This window comes from Microtus ochrogaster, chromosome 10 (assembly GCF_000317375.1).
Source record: "Microtus ochrogaster isolate Prairie Vole_2 chromosome 10, MicOch1.0, whole genome shotgun sequence".
Taxonomy (NCBI): Eukaryota; Metazoa; Chordata; class Mammalia; order Rodentia; family Cricetidae; genus Microtus; species Microtus ochrogaster.
This window is the reverse complement of record NC_022016.1, coordinates 4,631,170-4,646,351: the sequence shown is the minus strand read 5'-3', so window position 1 is coordinate 4,646,351 and position 15,182 is coordinate 4,631,170. Positions and strand designations below refer to the sequence as shown.

Genomic DNA, 15,182 nt, shown 5'->3' with positions numbered 1-15,182 from the left:
GCTTCATTCTGTATGCCAGTCTCCATAATTATATGCATGTATATAATATATTAGACACAAAAACACAAGAATGACAAGGAGAAAAGATCTATATGTTCTCTGATCCCACTTGGTAAATACGGAGTCATAATTTTTTCTTTTCCATTGCACTATACATTTTTCTCCACTCCCCTCCTTTCCTCCCCCTTTCCTTCTACCCTCTCCTGTGACCCCATGCTCCCAATTTACTCAGAAGATCTTGTCTTTTTCTCCTTCCTATTCAGATCCATGTATGTATCTCTTAGGGTTCTCTGTTGTCCAGGTTCTCTGCAGTTGTGAATTGTAGGCTGTTTTGTTTTTTTTTTTGTTTTATATCTAAAAGCTACATGTAGTGAGTACATATTATATTTGTCTTTCTTGGTCTGAGTTACCTCACTCAATATGTTTTTTTCCTAGATCCATCCATTTGCCTGCAAATTCCAAGATGTCAGTATTTTTACTACGGAATAGTACTCCCTTGTATAAATATACCACATTTTCCTTATCCGTTCTTCAGTTGATTGGCATTTAGGTTATTTCCAGGTTCCAGCTATTACAAATAATGCTGCTATGAACAGAGTTAAGCACATGTCCTGTAGTATGAATGAGTTTCCTTTAGTTATATACCCAAAAGTGGTGCTCCTGGTTCTTGAGGTAGATTGTTTCTGGCGATCTTTCAGAAAACTGAGACATAATTTAAGTAGTCTTTATTTGAAAGCTTTGATATTATTACCCAGTGCTGAGGTAACAGTATATCTCATTCATGAATTCTATGACGTTTAGGAGAACTTGCTGAAGAAGATGTTGCTTGCCTTAAAAATAGAAAGTAGGTGGTGGTGGTGCATGTCTTTAATCCCAGCACTCAGGAGACAGAGGTAAGTGGATCTCTGAGTTCGAGGCCAGCCTCATCTACAGAGTGAGTTCCACAGAGAAACCCTCTCTCTCTCAACAAACAAACAAGCGAACAAACCAAAAACAAGACTATAAGGTGACAAAGAGATGACCAGGCTAAAGGACCAGGGGTATAAATGTGATGATCTTGGTGCAGGGAGAAGTGGGGTTGCAGAGAGAACAGCATCAGAACTGTAGAGGTTAGCACAGTAGGTGCAGCAAAGAAAGAGGGACGTATGGGAAATGTTAACTGAAAAAGTCAGAGGAGCAATGCCTTATGTTGATTTACATCCAGAACTTTAAAAATAATTGTAAGTTGCGTGTCCACTGTGTGCTGACGCTGTTTTGAATGCTGGATGCAGAGCAGGAAGCACGATATAAAATTCAGTCATTAGAAAAGGGCTGCTGTCGTGGTGGCACAGGTAGGGGACTTGTTTGCTCTGCATGCAGAATCGACTTCAAGAGATTTCAAAAGCCTAATTTTTGTTACCTGGACAGCTGATGATCATTGGTACCAAAAACAAACAAACAAACAAACAAAAATCCAGTCAAAGACTACTTAAATGCTACAGCTTTCTACCTATTAAACTAATTAGACAGCTTGCTGAGTCCTTCATCCCAGGGGCCAGACTCCCTTCTTGCGTAATTTTTCTTAATTCCCCACAATTGTGTACAGTCACTTCTGGTCCTACATTAAAGAGCAGAGACTCAAAGACATTGAGTCCCTTCTCCAAGATCACATGACTGGTTATATTCAGGGCTGGCAACCGATAGCAGATCTGTCTTGCCTGAGACTGGAACCACAGTCTAGGTTGGAATCCCTATGCCTACCAATCACCAGCTACGTGACCTGGGGCTGGTCACTGAGCCCGGGCACCCTGTGCGTGGCTTTCTAGTCAGTAAAGTAGAAATCATAACTTCTCCTTTCTGCAGAGTCGTCAGGAACAGTAACCGAGCAGTCACTGAGACACCTAAGCAGTGCTGCTGGTACCAACCCGGCTGCAAGCCGACTGTTTCAGCCTTAGAAAGGTCATAGAGCTTTATGCCGAGTTGAGCAAAGGAGGGTCTGTTCTGTTTACCCTGCTTAGTTCAACAGGTCTTACTTCTCTCCCAGCCAAGTCTCTCACAAGCACCTGCTAATAGCCTTCATTGTTTACAGTGCTTCTAACAAGTGTGGGTAGCTTCTCATTTGCATCTTTAATAGACAATTCCCAAAGCTGTGGAAACTACAGTTGGTTTTAGAAAGCCTGTATTCCGTTTCCTTTTGTCCTGTTTACCAACAGTGAAGGGGCTCTAACAGCTTGCCCATGCTTTAATCCAATCTCGTTTAACACTTTTACAGAAATTTCATGGCACGAAAGGTCACTAAGTCCAGTTTCACAGACCAGCAGAGTGAAGCTGAGGGCATCATGTCACCAGGAAGCGGTGAGCAGAGGTCATCAGACCATGTGGTGTAGTTACAGTGCCCCACTCAGCATGTAGCTCGGAGACTTTTTCAGCGGTGTAGACAACGCATCATCCCCTATGCAACCACACACAGAGAGACTGCTCTGCTTATGTTATAGAGGGGAAGAATGAGGTCTCATCCACCAAAGGCCACCTAGGAAGGAGGCCACAAGCTACATTACCAATGCTATGACTTCGAATGTGTTGCTTAGCAGGACAGTAAGACAAGCACTGCTTCGGACTTCCCACAACCATCTTTCTACTGAGACAGGAAACATCAGCATTACAGACGGAGGCATGGGAGTCCTGGAAGGCTACCGCCTAAAGGACAGAGGTGGTCCTGGGAATCTGTCTATTGAATCCAAGGCGCCCCGCAGTGCACACTGGGTAGAAGGCAGTGCTGGTTTCTGAAGTCAAAATCCATTACTCCCCTGGCTGCCGCTGTGACTGTTGTTATTTTCTGCAGAACACCCTCCCACAAAGTGCATTGAGAGGAAAATAACAATGATAAGAACACAGCTGATTCCGTATGCAAGCCCACAGATCTGAATCCATGCATAATTTACTCAACACTGCCTGGCAGTCACTTAAGCTGAGGAGAGACTGCCATAAATTCAGGTCTGCGTACGCTAATTTATTTCTTATTTATTTTATCAATGCATATCTACGGCCTCCAGCGAGCTGCTTCAACACCTGCTTGAAGGCACTGGCAGCCCCGAGTTAGATCAGAGCAGGAAAGGGGACCCTGAAATAAGTATGTAACTCTGTCCTAGAACCATGAAAGCTAAATTAATTTTCTAGTAAACTGGGATTAAAGCCCTGCCTGCTCCCACCTTCTGTCTGTGAGGCACAGGACTGTAAAGGTGGCTGAGCATAATGCGTTGCTTTGCTTGCTAATGAGAGTCTGGTGTACTTCTTACAGGAATCACAGTACTCTTTGGGTGACACCAAGGCCAAGGATGGCAAATCAGAGAGGGAACACAAAGCAGAGAAGAAAAACAAAACGGCTGCTATTTTCTTGAGAGGTTACTGAGGAGCAAGCACCACTCTAGGCAAGGTTGCAGCTCAAGTGTAGTCATACGGCCACTCGGAAGAAACATCGTTCACCCTGGGTGTGAGAATAGCATCTTTCCCAGGTAGGTACACTGCAGCCTAGAGAGAGAACAGAGGCCATGGAAAAGGGAACCTGAATGTCTTCTCTTCATTTTTTTCTTCTTCTTTTTTTCTCCTCTTCATTTCTTATGTTGAGTTCTAAACTCATTTTGTTCGGTTGGGGATGTAGTTCAGTGGCAGAGCAAGTCCTGGGTTCAATGCCAAACCTTCTCCAAACAATAACAAAGGAAAAATGAAAAAATAGAAGTAGTAGCAAAAGCACCTGGGCTTGAACTTTCCAGGAGCCAGAAGCTGTGTAGAAGCTCTTCGTCTGTGATTTGTTTAACTTGTGCCACTCCCCAGCAGTTGTCCCGCCTAGATGGACATAGGGCCAGGACAGGCCAAACTGCTGAGTTCCATAGTTTGCAACCTGGCAGAGCCAATGTGTGTACTTATATATACACCTTCAGCATCCCTGACTCTGCCTCTATGTACGTTGACAGGACTGTAAGAAAGTCAAGAGAAAGGTCAGGGACACAGGCCGGAATGGGACAACATCTGTGCCTTAGAAAGAGGCTTAGACATGAGTGTATGTACTCCTCATTCACTGTTAGTTTTCTCACTCTTTATTTTTTTTACACACCCAACATTGTATGAATCAAAAGAAGAAAAAGGCCATGTCCCGGCAGGTCAGCCCTAGCCTGCTCAGGCAGCGTTTCCTGAGCATTTGTTTCCAGATCCCCTCCAGTGATAAGGGAGTTCCTGGACCGTGGAGTTGGAGACTTACCCACAGAACATAAAGATGGTACTGGAGGTGGCATCGTAGGGCAAAGGCAGTGTCTGCTGCAGGCAAAGTTGCTCACACCCTCCGTTAAAGCCATCGGAGCAATCAATGCCCTTGGAGTGATCATAGCATCCTGAGCCATCCTTCATGGGTTTCAGTTCTTCAGGACACTGTTTAGGGAGAAGACAACAGGGTGGTTATGGTTCAGGAGATGACAGGTTCCATCTTTCACCTCAGACACAGATGGGGACCAGACTCTTATTTGACCCATTGAGAACAGTATTGCCTGGGATAACATTCTTTACTTCTATAACCTTCTTACCTGGCAGTAAATAGGGCTCTCACGGTCATCTTCTTCACAATTCTTCACTGAATTGTGATACCAAACGAGCATAATATTGTCAAGATACTGAGGACACAGATTCCATGGAAACATTCTCTAAATCTCACTAATGTCAACAGTGCTAGTACCATTTATAATTATTGCCTGAGCCAGGTCTCTTGTTATGACAGTCACCTAAAAAGGCTTCTAGGTATATTTAAAAAAGCAAACAAAGCAGTAATATGATTTTAAATTCCAGTTGCTCTTGCTGTGTGACCTTAGGTGAGGTACTACCCTCTCTGAGTTTCAGTGTTGTGTAAAAGGGGCACAGTGTAACTGCAGATTAGATGTGAAGCTTTAATATGAAGCATAAGCATGAAAGCACACCTCATTTTAGATTCTGTCCCACAATTAATACTCAAAAATGTGTAGTACCTTTCTATATTAGCTTCATCTCTTTTGCATCCTTGTCCCCGGAGCCCTAAGTGAGCAACTTGTATGCTCACAACAGCCTGAGAGACTCCTAACCAGTGTGGCTTCTCTGCACTGTCTTCTATGTGCTCACTGAAATGGTTTTCCTAAACAGCACCATGCCTCAGCATCTGTGAATAAGTGAGTCTTCAAATGCTTGGATTTTCCTAAAACTAATGATAGACAATGATAGACCACTACATACTGCAAGTCCTCCATCAGCCATGTACACATCCTTGCATGGAACTCTCAATCCCTAAGCAAACCCCAGCGGTTCCCACCTTCTTAGGACCTCGGCTGTATTATATTTTTCTATGTGTCTTGTTGCTTTGGATCTCTGTAAATGGGAAATCTTGTGTTGAAGTTCATCTGCCTATTAATTCCCATTATTCAATGAGCTAAGCTCATCTCCAAATCCACTGAGGGAGAAGTAATCCCAATGCCCTTGCCTTCTGAACAAGATACCAAGTTTTCACATCAGTTACCTTGCTGTCATTTCCACTAAGAAAATACCCAGCCTCTTTGTCTATCTATAGACATCGCTGATTAAAATACCCCTCCTTGCCTTGCCTGACAGCTCTACAGACACCTCCTCACCATCCTAAAATTATAGGAATAACAACACACACATCCACATTAATTTCTAAAAACCACCACAATAAAAAAGGAGGTCATCTCTCCTGGAAATTACATTTTCCTCAGTATGATTTGTAATTACAAATGCACAAGAGAGTTCTTGGGGACGTTTGAGCTGGTGCCAGCAAGGGTGATGGAGAAACTAGGTTATAAATGGCCTTTGTCAAGCGCAGAAAGACTTATCAAACTGCTGCATTTTGTGCTTACAAAGAAAAATCAATTTTGCATGTGAGTGAGGTGCTGTACATATTAATACAAGCTCAGGAGAGGCCTGGCCTGTTTCTGAACATCAACAATCCAGCAGAAGGGTACTGATGGTGTGGTTGATCCAGACCAGTTGCTCTCCTGGGGACTGAGTTCTGCCCACCTAGTAATATTCAGAAACAAGTGCTGAGTTTTCTCCTCAAAATAACATGAGATACATGGCATAAGGCATTTGTCAAAGTTCTTTCCACTCCTTCCTGACTCCCATTTCTTTTGTTCTTTCAATGGATGTTCCAGTTTGTTTGTTTTGTTTGTGTGTGTGTACATGTGTGTATGTTTTCTTCACCAAGTTACTCATTCTTATATCTTTAGTCCTTACAAAAAAAAACACACAAAAAGGAACTGACAATGGATCTTGAAGATATGTGTCTACCACAAACCCCAGAAACTGTGAATGTTACCATCCATGGTAAAGACTTTGTAGGTGCAATTAAGAAAAAGCTCTTGTGATTATTTTGGATTTTACAGGGTAATCTAAATGTCACCACAAATGCCTTAGAAATAAGAAGATGCACAGAGAAATTGCACTCACAACAGGAAGCAGTGGGAAGACTTGTAGCTGATCAGAGGACTGAGAACAAGTGTGTGTTGTGTGTTTGGCCCTAAGTAGACAGCTATATCACACCCATCCCTCAAACTCAAGGAGTATCACAGAAGAGGTGATAGAATTCTAGAACAAAAGTGGAGGATGGGGCCCAGTGCTGTGAGATGCTGACTTCTAGATGCCATGACTTACGAACTCAACAGAGCAGTGATTATCTGCATACAACCTGGCTTAAGATCAGCCAGCATTCCAGTATTGATGGGCAAGAAGTTCACCGCTAGCTGAGAAGGCTATTGGTAATTGAAGGTTGTTTGGAAAGGAGGGTTCATTTTTCTTCAGGTGTGTGACCACTAGTCAGTTACCCACGTACATGTGGGAAGCGCTAATTAGTCTCAGCATGTTATTGAAAAAGTAGAAGAGAACATGAGGCGGGAGGGGGTTGTGTGGGGAGGTTCTGAGGAAATGGAAAGAAAATTAGGGCTGTTTCTGATAGATACACTGTACATATGTATGAAACTGTGCGTATCTATACCCACAGAGGAGAAGTCAATGTGCAGGTGAAGACACAGAGGGATGCAATGTGGCCATGAGTCAGAACTGTTGGGGCCACCAGGAGCCGGAAGAAGAAATGCAGAAATCCTCTCCTGGGGCCTCCAGTGGGAGCAGCACCTATCTATTAGTTGAATATCTATCTATCTATCTATCTCTTGAGTTGAGACTGTTGTCTTACAAAAGAGTTAGAGAATGCAAGGTGTTGTTTTCAGTCACCCAGCCTGTAATTCCCTACAGTAACCAGAGGAGACATAGATGGATACTGTCACTGTTTCCATTTCAGATGAGGAAAGTGAAGAGGTTACACAATCAGTATGGGAAAGGGCAGGGCTTCCTGCTGTTTTCAACTCTGTAGCTCTTAAATGAATTTTGGGTGTGGAAGTTAATCTTGATTGCAAACTTAATTATATTGAGATTAGCAAAGCCATATATGTCTTTATGGATATTTCTAAGAAAGGATTTGATCATGATGGCAGTGATCAAATCATTGGTTTAAACCACTTATGCATCCAAAATTTGAATATTGTATTTAGAAGTGGGGATATTGTGGAAAACTGGACTTAACCAGAGGAAGTAGACTACTGAGGCACACCTCTGAAGGTTGTGTCTCTGTTCTGCCCTTTTCCTTCACTCTCTCAGCTCCCTGGCTGCTGTGGTAAACAGCTTTTCCTCACCATGCCCTTTTATCATAATGTTCTACAGGACCGCAGTCAGAAGCCATGGAGACAGCTGTGATGTAGGAGGGTCACCTGTGTTATTTCCATTGGTTAATAATCAAACTGCCTTGGGTTTTGATAGGATAGCAGCTTAAATAGGCAGAGTAGACAGAACAGAATGCTGGGAAGAAGGGAAGTGAGTCAGACACCATGATTCTTCTACCCGAGACGGATGTAGGCTAGAATCTTTCCCGGTAAGCTACCACCTTGTGGTGCTATACAGATTATTAGAAATGGGTTAATCAAGATGTGAGAGTTAGCCAATAAGAAGCTAGAACTAATGGGCCAGGCAGTGTTTAAAAGATTACAATTTGTGTGTTGTTATGTTGGGGTATAAGCTAGCCAGGCAGCTGGGAGCCTGGCAGCAGGAATGCAGTCTGCTGTTCCTTCTACACAGCTGATCCTGGACTGCATCCTCTGATACCATGACCCGTAATAAACATTTCCTCTTTTAAGTTGTTTCTTGGGAGTATTTTTCTCAATAATGAAAAGCTGAGAGACATATTGGATAAAGTAAGACTGGTCCTCAGCTGATCTCAGCACGTTACTCTACAACTAAGGTTTGGAAAATGGACGCACATCCCAGACAGACATGATGTAGGATTCCCCTCTGTGTGCTGTGAATATGTTTTATTTCCATTAGTTAATGAATAAAGCTCTTTTGGCCAAAGGCTTAGCAGAGCAAAGCAAGGCAGGAAATCCAAACAGACATATACAGAGAGAGTAGTAAGATTCAAGAAGTCATGATGTAGGTGCCAAAAGAGTAACATGCTGGCGCTGGTAAGCCACATCCTAGTGGAAGTACATAGGTTAATAGAAATTGGTTAATTCAAGATGTAAGAGCTACCTAGAAATATGCCTGAGTGACTGGCCAAACAGAGTTGTAATTAATACAGTTTCTGTGTGATTATTCAGGTCTGGGCAGCCAGAAAAGAAAGATCAGTCTCTGCCTACACAGACACATCCCAGCCAGACTCTCAGCTAAGGAATTCGGTCTCCCTAGCCTCATCTGTGGGCTCTCTGACCGCACACTCCATTTTAGATATATAAGAAGTCTGCTGCATCTCACTGTGCCTCAGGGACTCACCTGTAAATAGAAATAATAAGGCCACTGTTGATGGCATTTCTGTAAACTGTGAGAAAACATACCAGGGTTTTTGGGTCTGGCTTTGGGTCTGGCATATAATAAGCACTCAACAAATAAAAAAGATATGGACAAAAAAAAAGAGGAAAAGCTGTAGACAGATAAGTTATAAAATGATAAGTACATCTACCCTCTATCCCCATAGAAAACTGAATTAGAAAGCCTAGGTGACTTTCTTCTCCTTTCCTATTGCTCAAATCCTTCACTGGGTCACTTAGCAGATACTTACTGAACAAGTGATATTGAAGCAAGGCTGAGCAAGTGCTCTAGTTGCTAGTTACAAAGTAATACATGAGAAAGCGAAGCTCCTGCTTTCACAGTGTTTGAACTCAGAGCATGGATAAAGAAAAACTAAATAAGTAAAATGATTACGTGGGGAAGTCACTTACTTCTTTAACAGCAGTGTCATGTGATAACGGTTTAAGAAGGATGGGGTGAACGAAACACGAATTAACAACATACATGTAAATAAACATTCTATTTGAAAAGTGGCTTGGGTTATTTATCTGAAAGTTTTGCATCAGTTTGGCAAATATAGGCGTCTTTACTATGTGTGTTTTCCAATTCATGACTATATCATGTTTTCACAATTCTTTAGATTTTCTTCTATTCCTTTCATTAGCATTTACATTTTAATATACATGTCCCATACACATTTAGGCAAATTATTGTTTATGTTTTACAAATCATAAGTGATACTGCATATTTTTATTTCATTGTCTCTAAGTTCATTGCAATATATAAGTAATAGTAAAAGAGGCCAACTGAGGGCTTGGAGAGACTGATGGATTAGCAGTTAGGAGGCTTGGTGCTGCCCTTTCAGAGGACCAGAGCCCAGTGACCGGAGCTCACAGTAGGTGCTTCACAACTGCCTGCAACTCCAGCTCCAGGGGATTCAGTGCCTTCTTCCGGCATCCATTCTTATTCATTCACTGTCTATACACAAACAGACACACACACACATGTACACACACACATGCACACACAGAGACACCCACATGCACACACACGCACATACAATCACACAGACACACACATGCACATACACTCACACATGCACACACAGAGACACCCACATGCACACACACGCACATACAATCACACAGACACACACATGCACATACACTCACACACGCACACACACAGACACATATACACATGCACACACAAACATACACACACACACTTATTAAAATAGAATCTTATTCATGCTTAGAACTTTTTTAAAGAACTTTAAGTATTAGTCAATAAATGTATGATTTATAAATAAGAGCACTACAGCCTTCTGTCCACCTTTCTTGTATTTTTTCTGGTCTTAATGGCTAGGATATCTGTCTGGCACTATGTTGCATAACAGGCATCACTCGGGTGATGCTTCAGAGAAAACAGATTGCACAGTGGCCTGTTGTTTGCATGCCAATGTCTGCCTTTCAATATTGCAGATCTCTTCAGAAAGCATGTCTTCCTTCAAATCCAACTTTGCGTGGATTTTTCTGACCAAACTAAAGTTTCCAAGTCTATCTGCTAAACCTTCAGCTCTTTATACTTACTATAAACCTGGATAAAATTGGTAAACAAAATGCACACCGTAGCTTTGGACATTTTGGTATTTACTCTGCCAAATTAACTACCCTCTCACTTTAGCCTATCATAAAAATATCAAGACAGACAAAATGTAAACACATTTTTGGACAGAATACAGCACCCAGTTCCCACTGGAGTCACTGGCTCATCGAAAATCGCATGCGTGGTGTTTACTGTTGGCATTTTGGTCTTCTGAATCCCTTTCTGCCGGACTCACCTGTTCAGCCCTGTCTTCATCAGTTCAAAGGCTTAAGACCTCAGTAAGGTTCAATTGTAGCAACAACCCCACTTCTGAGACACTGATTTTCTCTTTCTGTTCCTTTTTGTATCTCTGTGACTAAGCCAAACAACTAAAGAGAAAATTTTCTGTTTGTCAGTGTTTCGTGCCATGGGGAGAATGAGGAAGAGGAGATTGTTCATGTGGACAGTGAAGAAAGGACTGACAACCAGGTTGAAAGTTGATGTTCAGACCCTACACTGACCTAGTTCCTCAAGCTAGACTACCCCAAGAAAACGTTCTACCACCACAACCCTGGTCTCTGTCTCCCACAGAGCACTGTAAGCTAGGAACCAAGTGTTGGCACTCGTGCCTTTGGGAGGCTTTTCACATTTATGTCATGAAACACCTAAGACTTCCTCTTTGGTCCCTGGGGCACTTAGAAGTACGTTGTTTCCAAGTACGCAGTGATGTTTGGACCACCTCTGCAGTGGGCTCAACCTTCCCCACAGAACTCATCTGCTGAAATCTTATCTCTTATTTTGGTATTCGTTTCATTAGATCATGGGGACAGTGCTGTCATATGTGCTGTTAGTGTCCTGATAAGGAAGTGAAATTACAGTTCTCTGTCTTTCAAACATGAAGATACAGGGAATAAAGGAAGTCGGGTGACTGTCCGTTCCTATGTAGCGGATCAGTTCCGTATTGGTTTCACAATTCTGGTCTTCAGAGCTGCCAAGTATAAATATCTGTTAATAAAGTTACCAGATCTGTGGTGTTTGTTCCAGCAACTTGACTGGAAAGATATACTCTGTTAATCATTTCCAGCTTGCTTCTACTATGTCTGGAAAACATAATTTGTATATGTAAGTTCTTTAAACCTATTAAGAACTTTTTCCTGGCCAAGAATATATGTTCTAGCTTACCATGTATTTTGTAGGCACCAGAACATATTTAAATTTCATTTTGTGGCACAGTATTATTTTACAGTTATCTATATCCTTCAAGAGAGTGTTGCTTGGTTCTTCTTATAATTCTGCTAATTGTCTGTTGTTCTGCCAGTGTTGAAGGAGGAATAGTGAAGAAATCAAATATAATTGTGGATTTGTCTCTTTTTCCTTATCATTCTTTTGATTTGTTCAATTTTCTTTGTTGTTTGGTGTCTAAACACTTATGGTGATTATGTCTTAGTTGTGAAGATTCCATTATTTGTATATTATATTCTTCCCTGGTAATTTCTAATAAGTTGTTTTTTTTTATATCTAATGTCAATATAGTCACTCCTCTTGTTTTAGTTACATAGTTCAGGTCTCTCTCTCTCTTTCTCTCTTAAGCTTCTACCTCCACGTAGATGTTAAATGCATTTCAAATAGGTAGCATATAACTGAAACTGTTTTCAACTCCCCTGTCAATTCTCATCTTGAAATCTGTGTACTCAGGTGCCTTAGATTTAATATGTCAACTGATACATTATTGCCATGAGATGGTCTGCTTTCTGTTCTCTTTCATTTCCCTTTTTTTCTCTCTTGCCTATGGGTTGTTCAGAGCTTCATTTGGATTTCTCTGTTTTTGTTTTTTACATTTCCTTGTATAATTTTAGAGTTGCAGTGCTTTCGGTTTACATAACTTGGCAGAGTTGACTGGCGTCATCATTTGTTTCCCTAGAAGAAGTAATGCTTTTTTTCTCATTATGTTTTATGTCCATTGCTCTTCTCCCAATGCAATGAAATTTCTTCATCATTCCTTTAAATACGTCGAAAACCAATCAGACAGTGCCGTCAGTTTTCATTTCAATCATCAAGCCAAGCACAGTTTTAAAGAAAGGGAAAGAATGTCTGTGTGTCTACCTGTATGTTATTCTCTTCCTTCCTTCTCAGTGTTCAAATGTCCTCCTGCCATCATTTCTTTTCTTTCTTTCATTAATTAGTAGATGGGATTTTTTTTTTAAGACAATGTTTCCTGTAGCCTAATCTGACTTCTCAGGGTTGGAATTTCAGGTATGCTTCCCTGAATCCCCTTGTTTACCACTTCCTTTCTGTTGAGACAACGTCCTCAACCATTCCCTCCCAGACAGTTTGCAGGACACAATCTCTCTTTTCCCTGTAGCTGAGGATGTTTTGATTTCTCTTGGATTCGTAGGGAATGTGCTCACTGAACTTTAAATTTTTCATCGTTCAGTCACTAAAAGAATTGCACTTTGGTGTCAGCACTTGGGAGGCAGAAGCAGGCATATATCTGTGAGTTCTGGACCAGCCTGGTCTACATGTGAGTTCCAGGCCAGTCAGGGATACCTAGAAAGACCTTGTCTCAAAATAAAACACAAAAATTGCATCTTTTTCCTTATGGCATTTATGGTTTCTCAGGAAAACTCTACTGTCATTAAAATGATGTTGCTTTCATTAATAAGGTCTAATTTCATTTCCATTTATCCGTCTTGTTAAAATATAAAAATGACTGATGTTTTTATATTAACATGTTTGTATAGATACCGTTTAGCGCTTGCCCAGCCTTTTAAATATATGGGTGTTCAGACTTGTTCAGCTGTAAAACAGGAGAAGTAAACTATATCTAAAATCGAAACGCAGTAACTTGATGCTGAAATGCCCAGGCTTCCACTGGGAGCTCTTTGTCATCACAACACCCTCTGTTTGACCTGTTTCCTCTGATGCTGCTTCAGCCAGGAAGACTTTTTCTAACAAAGAGTTAGCACATGTTCTCCATCAGCCTCCATTGACATCTAAGAGATAAGGCTCCTCCTTGTGACTCTGGGAGATAGTACTTCCGGAACACTGGTCCTTCCAAGACAGGAGGAATTAAGCCTAGATGTTGCTCCTTACTTGGCCTCTCTGATTCCACACTAGTGGGCCTGGGCCTCCTGGTCATTGATGCACAGCCTTAGTTTCTCCTAGTCCACCTGTGACAGCAAGCCAGGAAGGACTGCTCCAGGGCTGTGTGTTAGTGGAAGTTCCGCCTCTTCAGGAGTCGTCCCTGCAGACAGTGAGTAGGACAGGAGGAGGGTGCTCATTACCTGATGAAAATTCAAGTTCTGACGCTTTACTCAACATTTGCTGGCATGGAAGCAAGGCAAATCCACATTTTTCCCTGTGGTTTTGAGAGCAGACCCGTTATTATTTAACAATTCGCAGCCTTGCTCAGCCGGTACCATCCTAGAAACTGACCAGAGTTACCTTGATGTGGATGCCTTGGGCTTCTATTTTTTTTCTCTAACGTGACTATTGCATTTCTGAGCTGCAAAGAGAAAATTCTGGACACTCCCTTTTCTTTCCTTTATCCTGAATACCAATGTCCACAAATGATAACTTTCTCTCCACCTCTGAGAGAGAAAGAGAGAGAGAAAGAAAGGGAGACAGTGTGTGTGTGTGTATAGTGTCTAGGGATGTTAGTTGTAGTTAACAAGAGAAAAATAGAGAAAATATGTCTATTTCCCCACAGGCTGTTTTTGCACAGCCCAAAGCTAAGAATGACTTTAACATTTTTTTTTTTCAGAAAAAGAAGAACAAGAGATAAAAATAAAGGACCACATGACTTACCAAGTCTGAAATATTTACTGTATAGTACTTTACACTTCAAAAGGGGAAAGTTGGCTGCTGACCCATGACTTCAGCCCTGAAAGGTATCAGTGTTTGTTCTAAGTCTACCTGGAGGGTTTCGGGAGTGTTGTCAGTGCAGGAACCCAGGGATTCTATTTGCTCCTTTGAAGAAATTACCCAAGTCAGTGAATTCAGTTATCTCTAAGCATTTTCTTAGAGCTCACAAAAGAAGCCCTGAGAAGCAGGCTCTCAGAGAGGCAGAGTGGGGATGGGCATGGAGAGGGGGACGAGTCCTCGCAGCAGTGAGTCACCACTTAGAGGGTGACCCTCTCTCCAGCACTACAGCGTGAGTAGCCGAGAGAGATGGAGTCTAACTCAGCTCAGCTGGGATCCACTCTGCTCCATTTCCGGGGAGCACCCATAAGAAGATTCAGGAACACGGTCTCCTTGAGCTTTAATCCATCTCAGTTCTAGAGGAAGACAGCAAGCCCCACCATCAGCTGGTCCTACTCAAATCCCCCTCCCCCAGCCTCTTCTTCTGTTCCCTGTGCCTGCTCTTGATGCTTCCCAGCCCAATTTTTCATCATCACCCAGCAATTTGTTTCTGTTTGTAATTATGCATTTTAATGTTCATTAATTATGAAATGCAAATTGCTCCGAGTGCAAAATTTGTAATGAGCTGTTCTGCCACCCCACCCCCATGTCTAGAAGGTGGGCCAGCTGTTCTCAGCAGAAGGAAAAACCGACTTACAAGACAACAAAACAAAACAGCCTCTCTTGGGGTCTGAATGTTTGCAAAGTAAATAAAGCTGAGAGTTTTCTTTGTGGCAGCAAATGGGGGTCTGTCTCTCCCGAATCCTGAGCTTTCTTTGTGGCACCAAATGAGGGTCTGTCTCTCCCGAATCCTGAGGTTTCTTTGTGGCACCAAATGAGGGTCTGTCTCTCCCGAA

General features: G+C 42.0%; 1 protein-coding gene and 1 non-coding gene across 5 annotated transcripts in view; one reads left to right on the top strand and one right to left on the bottom strand.

Annotated features, from left to right (window-relative positions):
- The window catches only part of Astn2 (astrotactin 2), a 1,041,512-nt gene that overhangs the window by 386,394 nt on the left and 639,936 nt on the right, over window positions 1-15,182 (bottom strand). For all 4 annotated transcript variants that reach the window (XM_026782391.1, XM_013348224.2, XM_026782390.1 and 1 more), the window contains one exon: window positions 4,235-4,401. In XM_026782391.1, the coding sequence (XP_026638192.1) occupies window positions 4,235-4,401 (167 nt within the window). The remainder of the gene's footprint in view (window positions 1-4,234; window positions 4,402-15,182) is intronic.
- On the top strand, window positions 1,304-1,488 carry LOC113456673. The gene has a single exon (XR_003377435.1). It is a non-coding gene; the product is annotated as a U11 spliceosomal RNA (small nuclear RNA).